A 14,142-nucleotide genomic window follows, 5' to 3' on the forward strand; every position below is an offset into this window, starting at 1 on the left:
ATTTCTTTAAATAAAAAGTTTAACTTCTAGGTCTTTCAGATTAAAAGATCACAGAGAATTACCTGTACTCAAAAAAAAAAAAAAAATTCCCTTTTTTGGTAAGCATTTGCCAGAATAATATAAATGCTTTCAGATACTTTTAGAACTCAAAGCAGAGTAAGAAACAGAGGTGTTGAGAGAAAATGTTCAAGCCCTTGAGATGAACAATGTTTATAAAAGCAAAATCCATAATTTTGAAAGGTCAGAGTTTGCTAGGACTTTTGTGGTATCTGTAAAATTGGTTGAACTGCACTTCCTTAGGATAGAAACAACAAGGAGATGTTTTTTGGATTTGGTAAATACTGAGGCAAGCTTTAATATTAAAATGTTTCTCTACATACCTGTTCCACATTGTATCCATGTTTCTCCTTTGCAATTGCAATATATTCATCCACTGCAATGAAACAATGTTATATAATTAATTATTCTTATTTACTTCATGTGCTCAGATCTACTTTTTTTTTTTTAACAAAGCAAAATAAAAATATTATATTTCAGGGAAAAGTCCTTTTCTATGAAATGTTACCAAAAAAGACTTATACTTCTATGAACAGGATCAGAAGCTTCCTTGATTTAAAATTTTGCTTAGTATGATTTATCTCTAAGATTATACAGCATATACTTATTAAATTCAATGATGTTATATAATTATTTTTGTATATAAAAAGACCAATCTGTATATAGCCAACAGAACCTAATTACAGTGTAAAATATTAGACAATTTCTTCATTTTTCTGTGGCAGTCTTTATTTGAAGGGACTTAGCTGTTTCAGACCCCATCTCATAGTAAGAGTTGGCCCAAAGCCTTTACCTTCCCACTTCTGACTGCTGTGCAAAGGATGGTTTTTCTATGGTTTTGCCAGCTATACGTAATAACAACATGTTTAAATATGCTTCGGTAGCCCTAAATTTTCTTCAGCTCTTCCTGCAAGCTATACAGAAGGTGTCTGAATATTCCATTTTCATTCATCCTCCATATGTAATCAAGCCAACAGAATTACTTAGATAAGCATAGCTTCAATGATGAGGTACTAGCTATTTTAAGGCCTCACTGCTGAGATGTCTGCCATTTCAGACAGCAGGACTGTTTTATATGAAATCCATATAGTCACTCCTGTTTGATCCTTTTTTAAGTATATATATGAAGTGTGTGTGTATGTATGATTTATAAAATTCTCTTTAAGTATATTTGGAGAAGCAGAGGTTAACAATTCTCATCCCAGAACAGCTAGTCTACCAGGGCTTGATTCTCATCCTTGTTGCTAATTTTTTGACTAGAGGCAATTAACTCTTCCTTTCTGTACCTTACTTTCCTCACTTTAAAACAGTACCTTCTTCCTAGAATTAAATGAGCTAATATATATCAAGTGTTTAGAATAACACTTGGCACATTTTAGGTACTTTATATGAGTTTGCTATTATTACTAGTCAATATAAGATAATTTAATATATAAAAATGATATTATAACAATAATGCTATTAGAATAACAGCTATTTTTTATGGATGTTATTATAGCTCCCTAAGATTGTAAACTTTTGCAGAAAATCCAAATATTATAGTTTGTTTAGAACTTAAATACATAGCACTTAAACACAAGACAGGTCTAAATATATGCTTTTTAACTTTAACAAAAATGTCCTACAGTCCTATAAATAGAAGGCTAATCAACATCAGTCAATCTGTGGTTTCCAACCTTGGCTATGCATTAGAATCAGTGGGGGAACCTTTAAAAAGTAAGTTCAGGAGCACCTGGATGGCTCCGTCAGAAGAGTGCACAACTCTTGATCTCGGGGTCATGAGTTCAAGCCTCATGTGGGGTACAGAGATTACTTAAAAATAAAATCTTTACAAATAAATAAATAAAATAAAAAATAAAAAGTCCAGACTCCATCCCTAAAGATTCTGATTTAATTGGTTTGAGATAAAGACCAGACATCAGTACTGTCTTATTTAATAAGCTCCCCCAAGTGATCCCAATACACAGCCAGGGTTGAAAACCACTGCCCGAGATCTTCAGTCTAGGATATTCTACGTGGACACCACACAATCAGGAGATGTTGGCTTTCTGAATTTTGTTTTCCACCTTGTTAAGAAATGCATCATTGTACAAAACAGTGCTAGGACAGCAAAAGCCAGTGATACCCTGATGCTTAGTTTATGAATGAAAACCTTTGCTGTAATGAGAACTGAACCAGAGAAACCTGATAATCTCCTTCAGGTTTCTCAGTATACAGTCCCAGGCCAAATGTGCAATTTTGTGTTTTCTGTTAAGAATGCCTCAAGGGCATGTAATTCCTAGATTACCAGCTAGACCTTTTGCTGGTATTCCAAAACTGTCAAATAGGAAGAATTATCAGGTATGCAGCAAAATACTCAATTTTCAATTTTTAGTTCTCTTATTGCATCAATAAGTATGCTTAGACTTACTATGCACATGATATATAGGACATCATTAATTTTGATGGGACTAAATAAAACATTATGGGATATCTTTAAGATTTAGTAAATATTTTTAATTATTTTACAGCTGCAAGAATAGCTGTGCAGTGATTTTTTTGTTTGTCTGCTTTAACAAATTCAATGATAACTGAATGGAGGGGTGGGGATCTTAGTTTTGTTACCTGCACGTTTCCTATATCTGATGTGCCGCAAAGGATCAGGTCCGCTACATCACATTGAAGTCTAAAGCCACACCATGATTCAAGAAGTGCATGGTCAATGATCCAGAAGGTCTCCGTCCAGAAATGGAGAGCTCAAAGATGACCTGATTGATGGCTGCTGAAGTCAGTTCTTTCCCCTTTCCTCTTTAAAATGGTAATGATAGTGGGCTCTTTGAAGTTTGAAGGCATTTCTTTACAGCTCCATATACTGAGGAAAAGCCTGTGCAGATGTCTACATAGTAACTCCCTCCCCTGCTTGAGGATTTAAGCAGCAATGCCATCAGATCCTAGGTATTTTCAGTCTTCCTGGGCCTGACACAAATTGGAATGATCAACCCACTATCTTTCAAAAGGAAAAACATTCTAATATAACAACCTCCATCAAAACAAAACAAAACAAAACAAAGACAAACTGTTTTCTTATGAGACTCTAAGCGACCCCAAAAATATGTAAGTTGCATTTTGAATTGGCTGACAGATCTCTATTGACATAAACGTTCAATTTCAGAAAACTTACATTTGGCATCTGGGATACTGTGATATGGAGACCACACAAGCATTCCTCCATTGTCTTTATCTGTATACTTTGTAGCACCTGGAGAAAAAATTCATTACTTTAAATATGATGGATTTTATGTACATTTAAAATAAGTATAAACAAGGTAAGCTTTATTTCTATTTTAGTACAGTACCTGCAAGAGAACAAAGGAACAAAGTACGAGGAAACAGAGAAGGAAAACAGATTTACATTAAAATACTAAGTATTTCATTTATGAAATTGAAGAAAATTTCACAAAGACTGAAGTTAACCCCCTTTAAATTAAAAAGAAAGACTTTCTTAAGGACACTATATAGCTCTATTTCTTGACAGGAAATAAACCTGATTTAACCTTCTAACATTATTTGGGAGTCATTAAAAATTCTGACTTAAAACTAGAGAATACTTCAGGTGGTAAGTTATTTCTGTTTTGCCTCATCTCTGAATGGGCCAAGATTACCATCATTTAAAAATACTTGTATCTGTTTTTTATGGTTTTTATTTAATCTTATTCCTTGTGAGTCTGCCAACTATTCCTTTTCAGCGTTAATTTCATTTATTAGTTTATATTTATAAAATTATGTGCTCTGTGTAAGAGGAAAACAAAGTCAAAAAATATAAAAGTTAATAATGCTGTTTCTTGAAGTAATCAGAGTCTACCTCTATTGTAGAAGCACACCATTACTGTTGCTTATTTCTTTTTTTTTTTTATAAATCTCTTTTCTTTTTTTTTTTTTTTAAAGATTTTATTTATTTATTTGAGAGAGAGAGAGAAAGCACATAAGAGGGGGAAGGGTCAGAGGGAGAAGCAGACTCCCTGCTGAGCAGGGAGCCCGATGCGGGACTCGATCCCGGGACTCCAGGATCATGACCTGAGCCGAAGGCAGTTGCTTAACCAACTGAGCCACCCAGGCGCCCACTGTTGCTTATTTCTAATCTGTTATGATCTAAAAACTCAGAAAAATCAAGCTCTATTAAAACTGCATTAAGGATAGAATGAATGAAAGCCTGACACAGCTGTCCCAGTGCCAAGTACATGCCCGTGGGTTCTGTCTTTTAATTACTCAGTGGTCTTTTCTGGTTTCTTTCTAATTCCTAGGTGCATTCAAGTTAATTAAAACTATCAAGAAATGAAGCATTGTTGCCACCTACTTAACTTTAAGACTTGTCTATGAATATATCATAATTGACTTTTATGAGGTATTGATAGCTACCACCAACAAATGGCAAGAATTCCAAAATTATTCACATAAAACATTAACAGAATTCTGAGGTTAAGCTGTAATCATTCATAAGATTTTAAGATATTTGGAATAAAGAACATTCACTTCCAGGGGTAAAGGAACTACCAGTATAATCTCAATCTAGAGAAGTTATCTATCCAGGAATAATCTAATATAGTTCAGTAGTTTTTAATTTTGGAGAATCATTACACATCACTACTGCATATTCAATCAACAAAATACAGAAAATGATATATTGTTAGTGAAAATATGAAGCTAAGATTGCTTTAAAAATTTTATGTTTTACTATAAGGAAAAATTAAGGATGGAGAAAAGAGAAATGAGAGAACAGTACCAAAGTATTAGAAAAATCATATTTACAAAATGAATCTAAAAGCAAAACCTACTGTGTTTTGTCGTTTTCTTTAATAAAGAGGACAAAAAACAGAGAATTTAAGAAAATGCAAAGTAGAAGTACATTATCTAAAATTTATATTCAATAAAAACAAATTCCAAGTTTTTTAAAAACTTCAAAAACGAGATACATATTAAATTTCTAACCACATAAAATACAAACACAAAAGCAAAATTGGCAGCCACTCAAAGGAAATAAAACAGACATATCCAAGTTGGTCAGAAATCTTTATCTACTGCTATTTCTAGTGCATATGCTAAACTTCAATTCTTCAACATGGACTGATTCTTTTTCACAATGGATTATAACAATAAGATAATTTAAATCCTACTTAACAGAATAAGGAATGCAACAAAGAAAGGTTTCCATTAAGTCTCAAGTCTTAAGAGCATATCATGCTTAATATTTAAACGTATTTCCTGCATCTGATTCTTGCATTATAGAAAATCTTAATTAAAATACCTTCACAAAATGTCTCTTCTTACACAGATATGAACTATTTTTTTGTATTTTTCCCCATGAGGCATAACAGTTAAGTTTCCCAAAAAATTCTTAGGACTACAATTAAGGGCTTGATCTGACAAAAACTGACATCCAAGCTGTGGGGACTAACAGCTCTTCTAATATGGGGGTGGGGGGGGCTAATTGGGAGAGTAATTGTGTCTGGTAGCAGAGAATGCCTAATTAGGCATTTCACAATGTTCCTTTTTTTTTTTAAGATTTTATTTATTTGAGACAGAGAGAGATAGCAAGAGAGAACATGAGTGGGAGGCAGGGAGAGGGATAAGCAGACTCCCCAATGAGCAGGGAGCCCCAAGTGGGGCTCAATCCCAGGACCCCACAATCATGACCTGAGCTGAAGGCAGATGCTTAACTGAGCCACCCAGGCACCCCCACAATGTTCTTTTCCTAACCTTGAACTAAACTCCACCATTTTTAATCATGTATGTGTCAACTAGGCCCAGGAGATGACTGATGTTCACAGGAAATGAGGTATTTTAATATAATGGTTAAGAGTGTAACCATTATAGAGCCAGACTCTAATTTGAATTCAAGCTCTGCCATTTCTCAGCTTTGTCATCTTAGAGAAATTTACCTATGTTGTCCATGCCTCAGTTTAATTCTTTAAAAACACGGATGATGAGGGGTACCTGGGTGGCTCACTCGGTTAAGCAGCTGACTATGGATTTCAGCTCAGGTCATGATCTCAGCGTCCTGGGATCCAGGCCCCACACTGAGCCTCCATGCCAGGCTTCCTACTCAGTGCGAAGTCTGAGGATTCTCTCCCTCCCTCTCCCTCTTCTTCTCCCCACCCTGGTATACAGTATGTATTACCTAAACATTATTATTACTAATATATGCTCATTGAAAGCAGTTTTTTCTTGTTCCCTTCTATCTCTACTCTGAAAAGACTTCCTGTCACCTTATCAAATAACACAAATGAATGAAACCTCATGGGGCTCTAACACAAACAGTTGATGCCTTCTCTCACCAAACCCTTGAAAATGAGATTGGATGGGGCCCCTGGGCGGCTCAGTCGTTAAGTGTTTGCCTTCGGCTCATGATCCCTGGGTCCTGGGATCGAGCCCCGCACGGAGCTCCCTGATCCGCGGGAAGCCTGCTTCTCCCTCTCCCACTCCCCCTGCTTGTGTTCCCTCTCTCAGTCTCTCTCTGTCAAATAAATAAATAAAATCTTAAAAAAAAAAAAGAAAATGAGATTGGATAGCTGAAATGACTTTTTTGTTTTTCTAACAACTCAGACCTGACTTCTCCCCTATAAAAGGAGAAAGTAACTTGTATTATTAAAAACAATGTACCCCTCAGGATGCTTTGCATCCAATGAAGTTTTATCCTTTCCATTATAAAAGCTGAAGAAAAATATCTAAAGGACATAAACTCAGTATTTATTTTGCTTTTATATGTAACAATATTTAGCATTATATCTCAAAACTGATACTCAGAATAATACTGAAGGGATGCCTGGGTGGCTCAGTCAGTTAAGCATCTGCCTCTGGATCAGGTCATGATGCCAGGGTCCTGGGATCGAGTCCCACATCCAGCTCCTTGCTAAGCAGGGAGCCTGCTTCTCCCTCTGCCTGCCACTCTCCCTGCTTGTGCACACTCTCTCTCTCTGACAAATAAATAAATAAAATCTTTGAAAAAAGGAAAGAAATAATACTGAAAATCAAGCTTGCGTCACCAACAAAATAATCCAGCCTTAGAAATATCCTATCTTCCAAATAGATTAAAAAACAAACCAAAACCTAGATAAGCAAGCTACTCTCAGGGAGCCTGGGTGGCTCAGTTGGTTAAGCGGCTGCCTTTGGCTCAGGTCATGATCCTGGGGTCCTGGGATGGAGCCCCACATCCAGCTCCCTGCTCAGCGGAGAGCCTGCTTCTCCCTCTCCCTCTCCTGTCACTCTGCCTACTTGTGCTCTCTATCTCTCTGTCAAATAAATAAATAAAATCTTTAAAAAAAAAAAGCAAGCTACTCTCATTTTAAAAGACTGTATAGTAGCATGACAGTTCTGAAAACAAATTAAACAATTTTTAAAAGTATGAAACACTTAAAAGTTTAAACCTTTTGAAATCTTTTAGATATCTTAACTGCAGTTGGTAAAGTACATTTATAAGACCATTGGGGAAAACCAACAACTAAAAAAACAAAAGTATAATTTTGATAAGCTAGGATTTTTACACCAATAGCAAATTTCAAAATAAGTACAAAAATAAAAATCCACTTCTTCTTAGATTTAAGACATTTAGAATAAGGATTCTGATGGAAATCATGGGACAAATGTTCTATATAAAGAACTTAAGTACTGAGAATATTAAGACACACATATTTTTTAAAATTCTCCTATTTATGAACTGGGCTCTCACTTACATATTTAATTCACTACCTTCAAACTGGGATAAATAACAACTTTCCAAGAGGTACATAAGTAAGTTTTATGGGAATCAATTTTCAGAACTTTAGCTTCCCTGTGTGCTCTTTCCCAAGACAATCTGCCTGAGAACTCACCTGTAGTCTAAGCTATATGCTCATTCTACTTATGACCTCCTTCACAAATGCCCTTCTCTCACTTAAAAAAAAAGCGGGGGGTAGCTCTCTCATCCCATCCTACATCTGACAAGAGTATATCGCTCAAAATTTTGAGACGTCTACAGTGCCAAACAAAGGGTTTTGGCAAGGCTCTCCTTTACTCAAGGCATCATAGCTATTACAATTTCAATCAATTACACATTAATTGTAATAACTCAAACCAGAAGAGACTTAACACTTAGAACCTTATGTTCGCAAGAATACATATTACAGTGGTAGAGAAACTGGATAGGTGATCAATAAAGCACATTCAAGCACAAAAATATAAAATTCCGTGGGGGAAAATGCATGGAAATGATTTCAAAGATAAAAAGGAAAAATGTAAACTTTCAGACTGTTCACCTATTCATACTTTTTATAAAATAGATACTATCATATTACTCTAGTATTTATATTTAACTGGATGCATTTAAAATAAGGGTATAATGGCTTTATTTCAAAGTGCTAATATTTTCAATACACTGGAGATATGTTTTTCAACTATTTAAACACAGCAGTAAGTGACAGATGTTAAAAATATGCGAGAAAGTATTTTTTTGAAAATTCTTTTATGAATATACAAGCAAAACATTTTGAAGACCATTGCTTTATAGACAATAATTTTCACCTAATCTTATGATATAGTTAACATTATCTCCCTTTCACAAATGAGAAAATAAAGGTATGGATACATCAGGTAGTTCGTCAAGGTCACTACGCCATATTAGCTAAAAGGCATATGGGAAGAGGTGAGACTCTTAATCACCACACGAAACTGCTCCTCCTTGATATACAAATAGTCAGGAGGCACTAAATAAAAGTTGGTAATTGAAAAATCTGAAGAAAAAAAAGCACCTAAGAAAATAATCAAATCCAGGTAGTAAATTTTTATAAAGGCATTCTTAGCAATGGTGTTAACATAAACTGTTCCTAAACTTATATTCAGTAGTTCCAATTTAAATCACAATTCTCATATTTTCTAAAATATTCATTTTAGTAAGTCATTCTGTTTGATTTCTATCATCACTATTAACTCCTCCAATAAAAATATCCTACACACACACACAAACTCTTTAATTTTCCTATATTCTGATCATAATCTTGGTACCTAAGGAATTTTTCCTCCAAATAATTTGGTTATGGGTGAATAATCTTCATGAAGGTAGACTCAGTGGTTTATGAGACTAAAGACAAAGGTGTGAAAAAGCGAAAAGGAGAGACAGGAATTGACCGTTTCTCAATTTCTATCATTAATAAATATCTCTTTTCCTTTTACCTTCTCCAAGGAAATATGTTTCTTTTTTTTTTTTAAAGATTTTATTTATTTGACAGAGAGAGACACAGCGAGAGAAGGATCACAAGCAGGGGGAGTGGGAGAGGGAGAAGCAGGCCCGTGGCTGAGCAGAGAGCCCGATGCGGGGCTCGATCCCAGGACACTGGGATCATGACCTGAGCCGAAGGCAGACGCTTAACGACTGAGCCACCCAGGTGCCCCCAAGGAAATATGTTTCTTACCAAATTATATTGAATTGATGTGAAGTAGAAACTTGACCCAACAGCACAACACTTAGAATAAAACAGAACAATGGCACTATATTGAAAGGCACAGAGGTTCAATATTTACTTTTAAAAAAGTGTCTAACAACTGATAATCTGCATTTGCTTGACAAGATTTGCTTATGATTATAGGAAAGCCTATCCAGGTTTAAGTGATAACTGGTTTTAGTTGTGTCCTTGGGTTCAGTATTCTCCTGCAGATTATTAAGGAGAAAATTTACAGATGAATTTTTAAAATGTGACATACATTCTTACCCTAATAAAGAATATCAATTATAATCTGAGTAACTTGAAAATGACTTTTAAAAAAATGTAATAATTCAGTGATTTTTTTTCCACAAATATTCTGCTTAGGTTCAAAATAATAATAAAAAAAATGGGGTCATGTGGGTGGTTTAGTGGTTAAGCATCTGTCTCTGGCTCAGGTATAGATCCCAGGGTCATGGGATTGAGCCGAGCTCCCTGCTCAGTGGGGAGTCAGCTTCCCCCTCTCCCTCTGCTCCTCCTCCCTACTCATGCTTTGTCTCTCAAATAAAATCTTTTTTTTTTTTTAAAGATTTTATTTATTTATTTGACAGAGAGAGACACAGTGAGAGAGGGAACACAAGCAGGGGGAGTGGGAGAGGGAGAAGCAGGCTTCCCGCGGAGTAGGGAGCCCAATGCGGGGCTCGATCCCAGGGCCCCGGGATCACGACCTGAGCTGAAGGCAGACGCGTAATGACTGAGCCACCCAGGCACCCCTCAAATAAAATCTTTAAAAATAATAATAATAGGGTGCCTGGGTGGCTCAGTTGGTTGGGCGACTGCCTTCGGCTCGGGTCGTGATCCTGGAGTCCCTGGATCGAGTCCCGCATCGGGCTCCCTGCTCGGCGGGGAGTCTGCTTCTCCCTTTGACCCTCCCCCCTCTCATGTGCTCTCTCTCATTCTCTCTCTCTCAAATAAATAAATAAAATCTTTAAAAAAAAAAAAATAATAATAATAATAATAAAAATGATGATCAAGTAAACTGGATAATTCAAATAGTGGCCATGTGAAACTACCGGAAGTGTTCTGCACTTTTAGTGAATTATTTTCCAAATTTGGAATTTATTCCAGTATTTATCATGAAATGAAAACCAAAAAAACAAACAAACAAAACAAAAAAACCTTTATAGTGATCTAGACCATGGCATATATAAATTTGTTCCAGCAAGAAGTCTGGTTTTTAGACACAAGACCTCCTACTCAACCCGTGTACAGTTGTCTATGAAATATAAACCTACCTAATGAAGCAAAAAAAAGATATGTTTATTAACTTATGAAATAGTTCTGGCTGTTGAATTCTAATTTGTAAATCAGTTTATCATTTCCCAAAAAAGCAGAGTACCAATGAATGCCCCAAATCATAAAGATACAAATGTTTGCAGAATCATTCTTCTTAATTATTAAATTTGATCTTTACTGAGTAACTGCCATATGCCCAATCATGTATTCCGGATAAGAATTCCATGAAGCGGGGCGCCTGGGTGGCTCAGTTGTTGGGCATCTGCCTTCAGCTCAGGTGACGATCCCAGTATCCTGGGATTGAGCCCCACACTGGGCTCCCTGCTCGGAGGGAAGCCTGTTTCTCCCTCTCCCACTCCCCCTGCTTGTGTTTCCTCTGTCGCTGTGTCTGTCAAATAAATAAATAAAATCTTAAAAAAAAAAAAAAATTCCGGGTGCCTGGGTGGCCCAGTCAGTTAAGCGTCTGCCTTCGGCTGGGGTCATGATCCCAGGGTCCTGGGATCGAGTCCCGCATCGGGCTCCCTGCTTGGTGGGAGGTCTGCTTCTTTCTCTCCCTCTCCCTGCTGCTCCCCCTGCTTGTGCGTTCTCTCTTTCTCTCTCTCTCTGTCAAATAAATAAATAGATAAAATCTTTAAAAAAAAATAAAAAAATAAATTCCATGAAGCATTTTTTATGTCCATTTTACAGCTAGGGAAACTAAGGATCAGAGAAGGACACTGACTTGCTCAGAGCACAAAATTAAAACAGCTGGGAACTGAATTCAGTCTATCTTAAGCCAAAGCATGCTTTTCCCAAATATCAAGTTAATACCTGAAGCAGCATAGTAATGTGAAAGTGTTATTCACCTACTAGCTACATCAATAAAATTAATTTCACAGAACATTTAAAATTATTTGAAGACCACCAGTACACACACTCGATAGCTTTTGAATAAAATGTATTAACAGCTATGTCATTTAGAAGGCAACCCACATCTAGTGAGCACTTCTATCATTGCTTTTACCTACTGAAAAACAGACTGCACTGACAATCCTTGTAACACTCATTATTTTACCCTCCCCCTCGGACAGGAGGAGATGCCACCTAAAACTCTTTATTTTGCATTGCTGAAATGGGCAGGGGATGAATGATAATACCCATCTATACCCTATAACGAAGTAAAGAAGCTATCCCTCCCTCCCCCCCTCCAAAAAAGTAAGCCCTATTAATATCTAATACAGAATTCAAAAGTCCGACACAATGTTATTAGGAGTGGGCAATGGGCAAAAAACTGACCAACTGTAAGGGAGAAAGGGGGGTAAAAAAGAGCTCCTTCAAAGTCTGTCCAAAGCCTGAACTGTAGAGGGTCTGGGGTGGGGAGAAGGAAACACGCTCCACTTCGGGAGGCTCCAGCAAGGGCGCCTCCATATGCGGAACTCTCGCCCAATCCCCGTCCAGGCTGAAATCCCGTGACCGCCAGAGAGCCTGTTTGGAGAAAAGTAGACAGGGAGCCCGCAAGCTGGGTTGGCAGAGGACGCTGGAACCTGGCTGCTCGGGGAGAAAATGTCTCCTTGGCAGCTGCAGCCACTGTCCTGTGGTCTGACTTCCTAGGGCTGGCTGGAGGGCGAGGTGTGCCTCTGGCTTCTCCCCACCCCCTTCCCCCATCCCTTTCTCTCCGCGGCTCCTACACTCCGCAGAGCTGTCGCGACCAATGCTACACCACCTAGCTAAAAAGAAAGAAAAAAGAAAATCCCGTGTGCGCGCGGGTCGGCCAGGGCTCGCCCTCGGCTTCGGCCGATGACAGCAGCCCCGGCATCCGCCGCCCTTGCTGAGCGCGGCCCTCCGCTCCCGGGGGCCGGCGGTATGGCAATTGACATTTGCACGGTTCTTCCACACGCAGCCCGCACACCCTCTCCTCCAGCCCTCGGCCCAGCAGCCGCTCCTTCCCCAGCCTCGGACCCCCGAATCCGCCGAGGGCCGCCTCCCTCTGCTCTCCCCGACCTCGCCCCGGGCTCATGGGGACAGAAAGGCGATGCCACCACCGGGCAAGTGGCCTCCGAAGGAACCATGTTAACCTTGCAATGCACACATCTGCCCACACGCCCTGTGTCACAGCCCTGCCAAGCCTGACAGCCTCCCCTCCAGATGCCTGCCCATCCCAGCCCCGCATCCCCTCCCAACCGCACACCCGGACCCCTACCTCGGCCGCCCCTCTACCCCTTCCACCCTAAACCATTCCCAGAAAAGGGGAGACAGGATTTGCTTAAGCAAATATATCTACCTGGATCAAATTCAGGGATCCGAGCTTGGTATTCAGCTCCGACTCTCATCCCAACATCTGCAAAGCAATGCCAAAAAGAAAAAAAAAAAAGAAAAGAGGAAAAAAAGAAAAAGAAAAGAAAGAGAAGAAAAAAAGAAAAAGGAAGAGACACTTAATAAAATATAAAAATTGCTGGAGGGAGGAAAGAAGCGGCGGGTGGATGGGAAGATATTAACTCCGGGCACTCCGGGAGATGGCAGCGGATGGGGGCGGGGAGCGAGGGGGGGGGCGAGGGCGGAGGATTGGTCGAGGGCGGAGGGACGAGGGTCGCGGGGGGTGCTGCTGCACTGCACCGGGAGTTCGAGGCTACCGCAGCGCCCGGGCTCCGAGGGGAGGGAGGGCGGGAGCGCGGCGAGGGGAGGGGGCTGGGGGAGGGGAGGAGGGAGGGGGGCAGGCGGGCTGGCGGGGAGGAGTTCGAGGCTACCACCGTGCTCGTCGTCGCTGCTGCAGCCGCTCTCGGGCTCGGAGTAGTGCAGCCCGCCGTTGGTGGACGAGGCGCCGCCGCCGCCGCCCGCCGGGTTCTTGGCGCTGCCGTTGGCCGATCGGTTCTTCCCCAGTAACTCGGGCCCTTTCTCCATCATGCCGGGCATGGTATAAGAGGGGAGGGGGAAAGGTGAGGGGAAGCGGTAGGCGTCAGGGTGAAGGGGGAGATGGCTTACGAGTGCGGGCGGGAGGGAGAGGAGGAGGAGGAGGAGACGGCGGCGGCAGAGGAGGAGGAGGAGGGTGTTAATATGGAGCCGCCATAACCGCCCCGGTCCGGCAGTAGCGCAGTCGCCTCACAACTACCCGCCCCGGCCCCGCCTCTCTCCCCTCCTCCCGCCGCCCGCCCCGCGCAGTCCCGGGCGCCCCTGTCGGCCGCGCCGCGCTCTTCGCCGCCGCCGGTATCACTCCGCCCCGCAGGGAGGTTCCGGCCGCGGGGCGGGGAGGGGCGGGGGGGGGAGGAGGAGGGGTAGAGGGGGAGGGGCGGGGAAGCCCCGCTTGCTGGCAGCCCGGGCAACCCCAACCAAGCTAATAAAATCGCCGCAGAGGCGCGGCCGCCTCTCCGGCTTCCTTCCTAGGGGG

At 40.4% G+C, this 14,142-nt stretch overlaps 1 protein-coding gene across 4 annotated transcripts in view; it reads right to left on the reverse strand.

The window, feature by feature from the left end:
• Positions 1–13,843, reverse strand: part of RCOR3 (REST corepressor 3) — a 55,714-nt gene extending 41,871 nt beyond the window's left edge. For 2 of the 4 annotated variants that reach the window (XM_006743942.3, XM_006743940.3), the window contains exons 1-4: positions 13,508–13,843; positions 13,042–13,098; positions 3,218–3,295; positions 381–433 (exon numbers count right to left, since the gene is read on the reverse strand). In XM_006743942.3, coding sequence (XP_006744005.1) covers positions 381–433; positions 3,218–3,295; positions 13,042–13,098; positions 13,508–13,670 — 351 coding nt within the window. In that variant the 5' untranslated portion in view covers positions 13,671–13,843. Of the gene's footprint in view, positions 1–380; positions 434–2,661; positions 3,013–3,217; positions 3,296–13,041; positions 13,099–13,504 lie in introns of those variants that run through there. The other 2 variants (XM_031039776.2, XM_081824838.1) reach the window with 2 other exon arrangements.
• Between the last annotated feature and the right edge of the window lie 299 nt (positions 13,844–14,142).

The sequence above is a fragment of the Leptonychotes weddellii genome, chromosome 6, assembly GCF_054177405.1.
Source record: "Leptonychotes weddellii isolate Sample4059 chromosome 6, ASM5417740v2, whole genome shotgun sequence".
Classification (NCBI taxonomy): Eukaryota; Metazoa; Chordata; class Mammalia; order Carnivora; family Phocidae; genus Leptonychotes; species Leptonychotes weddellii.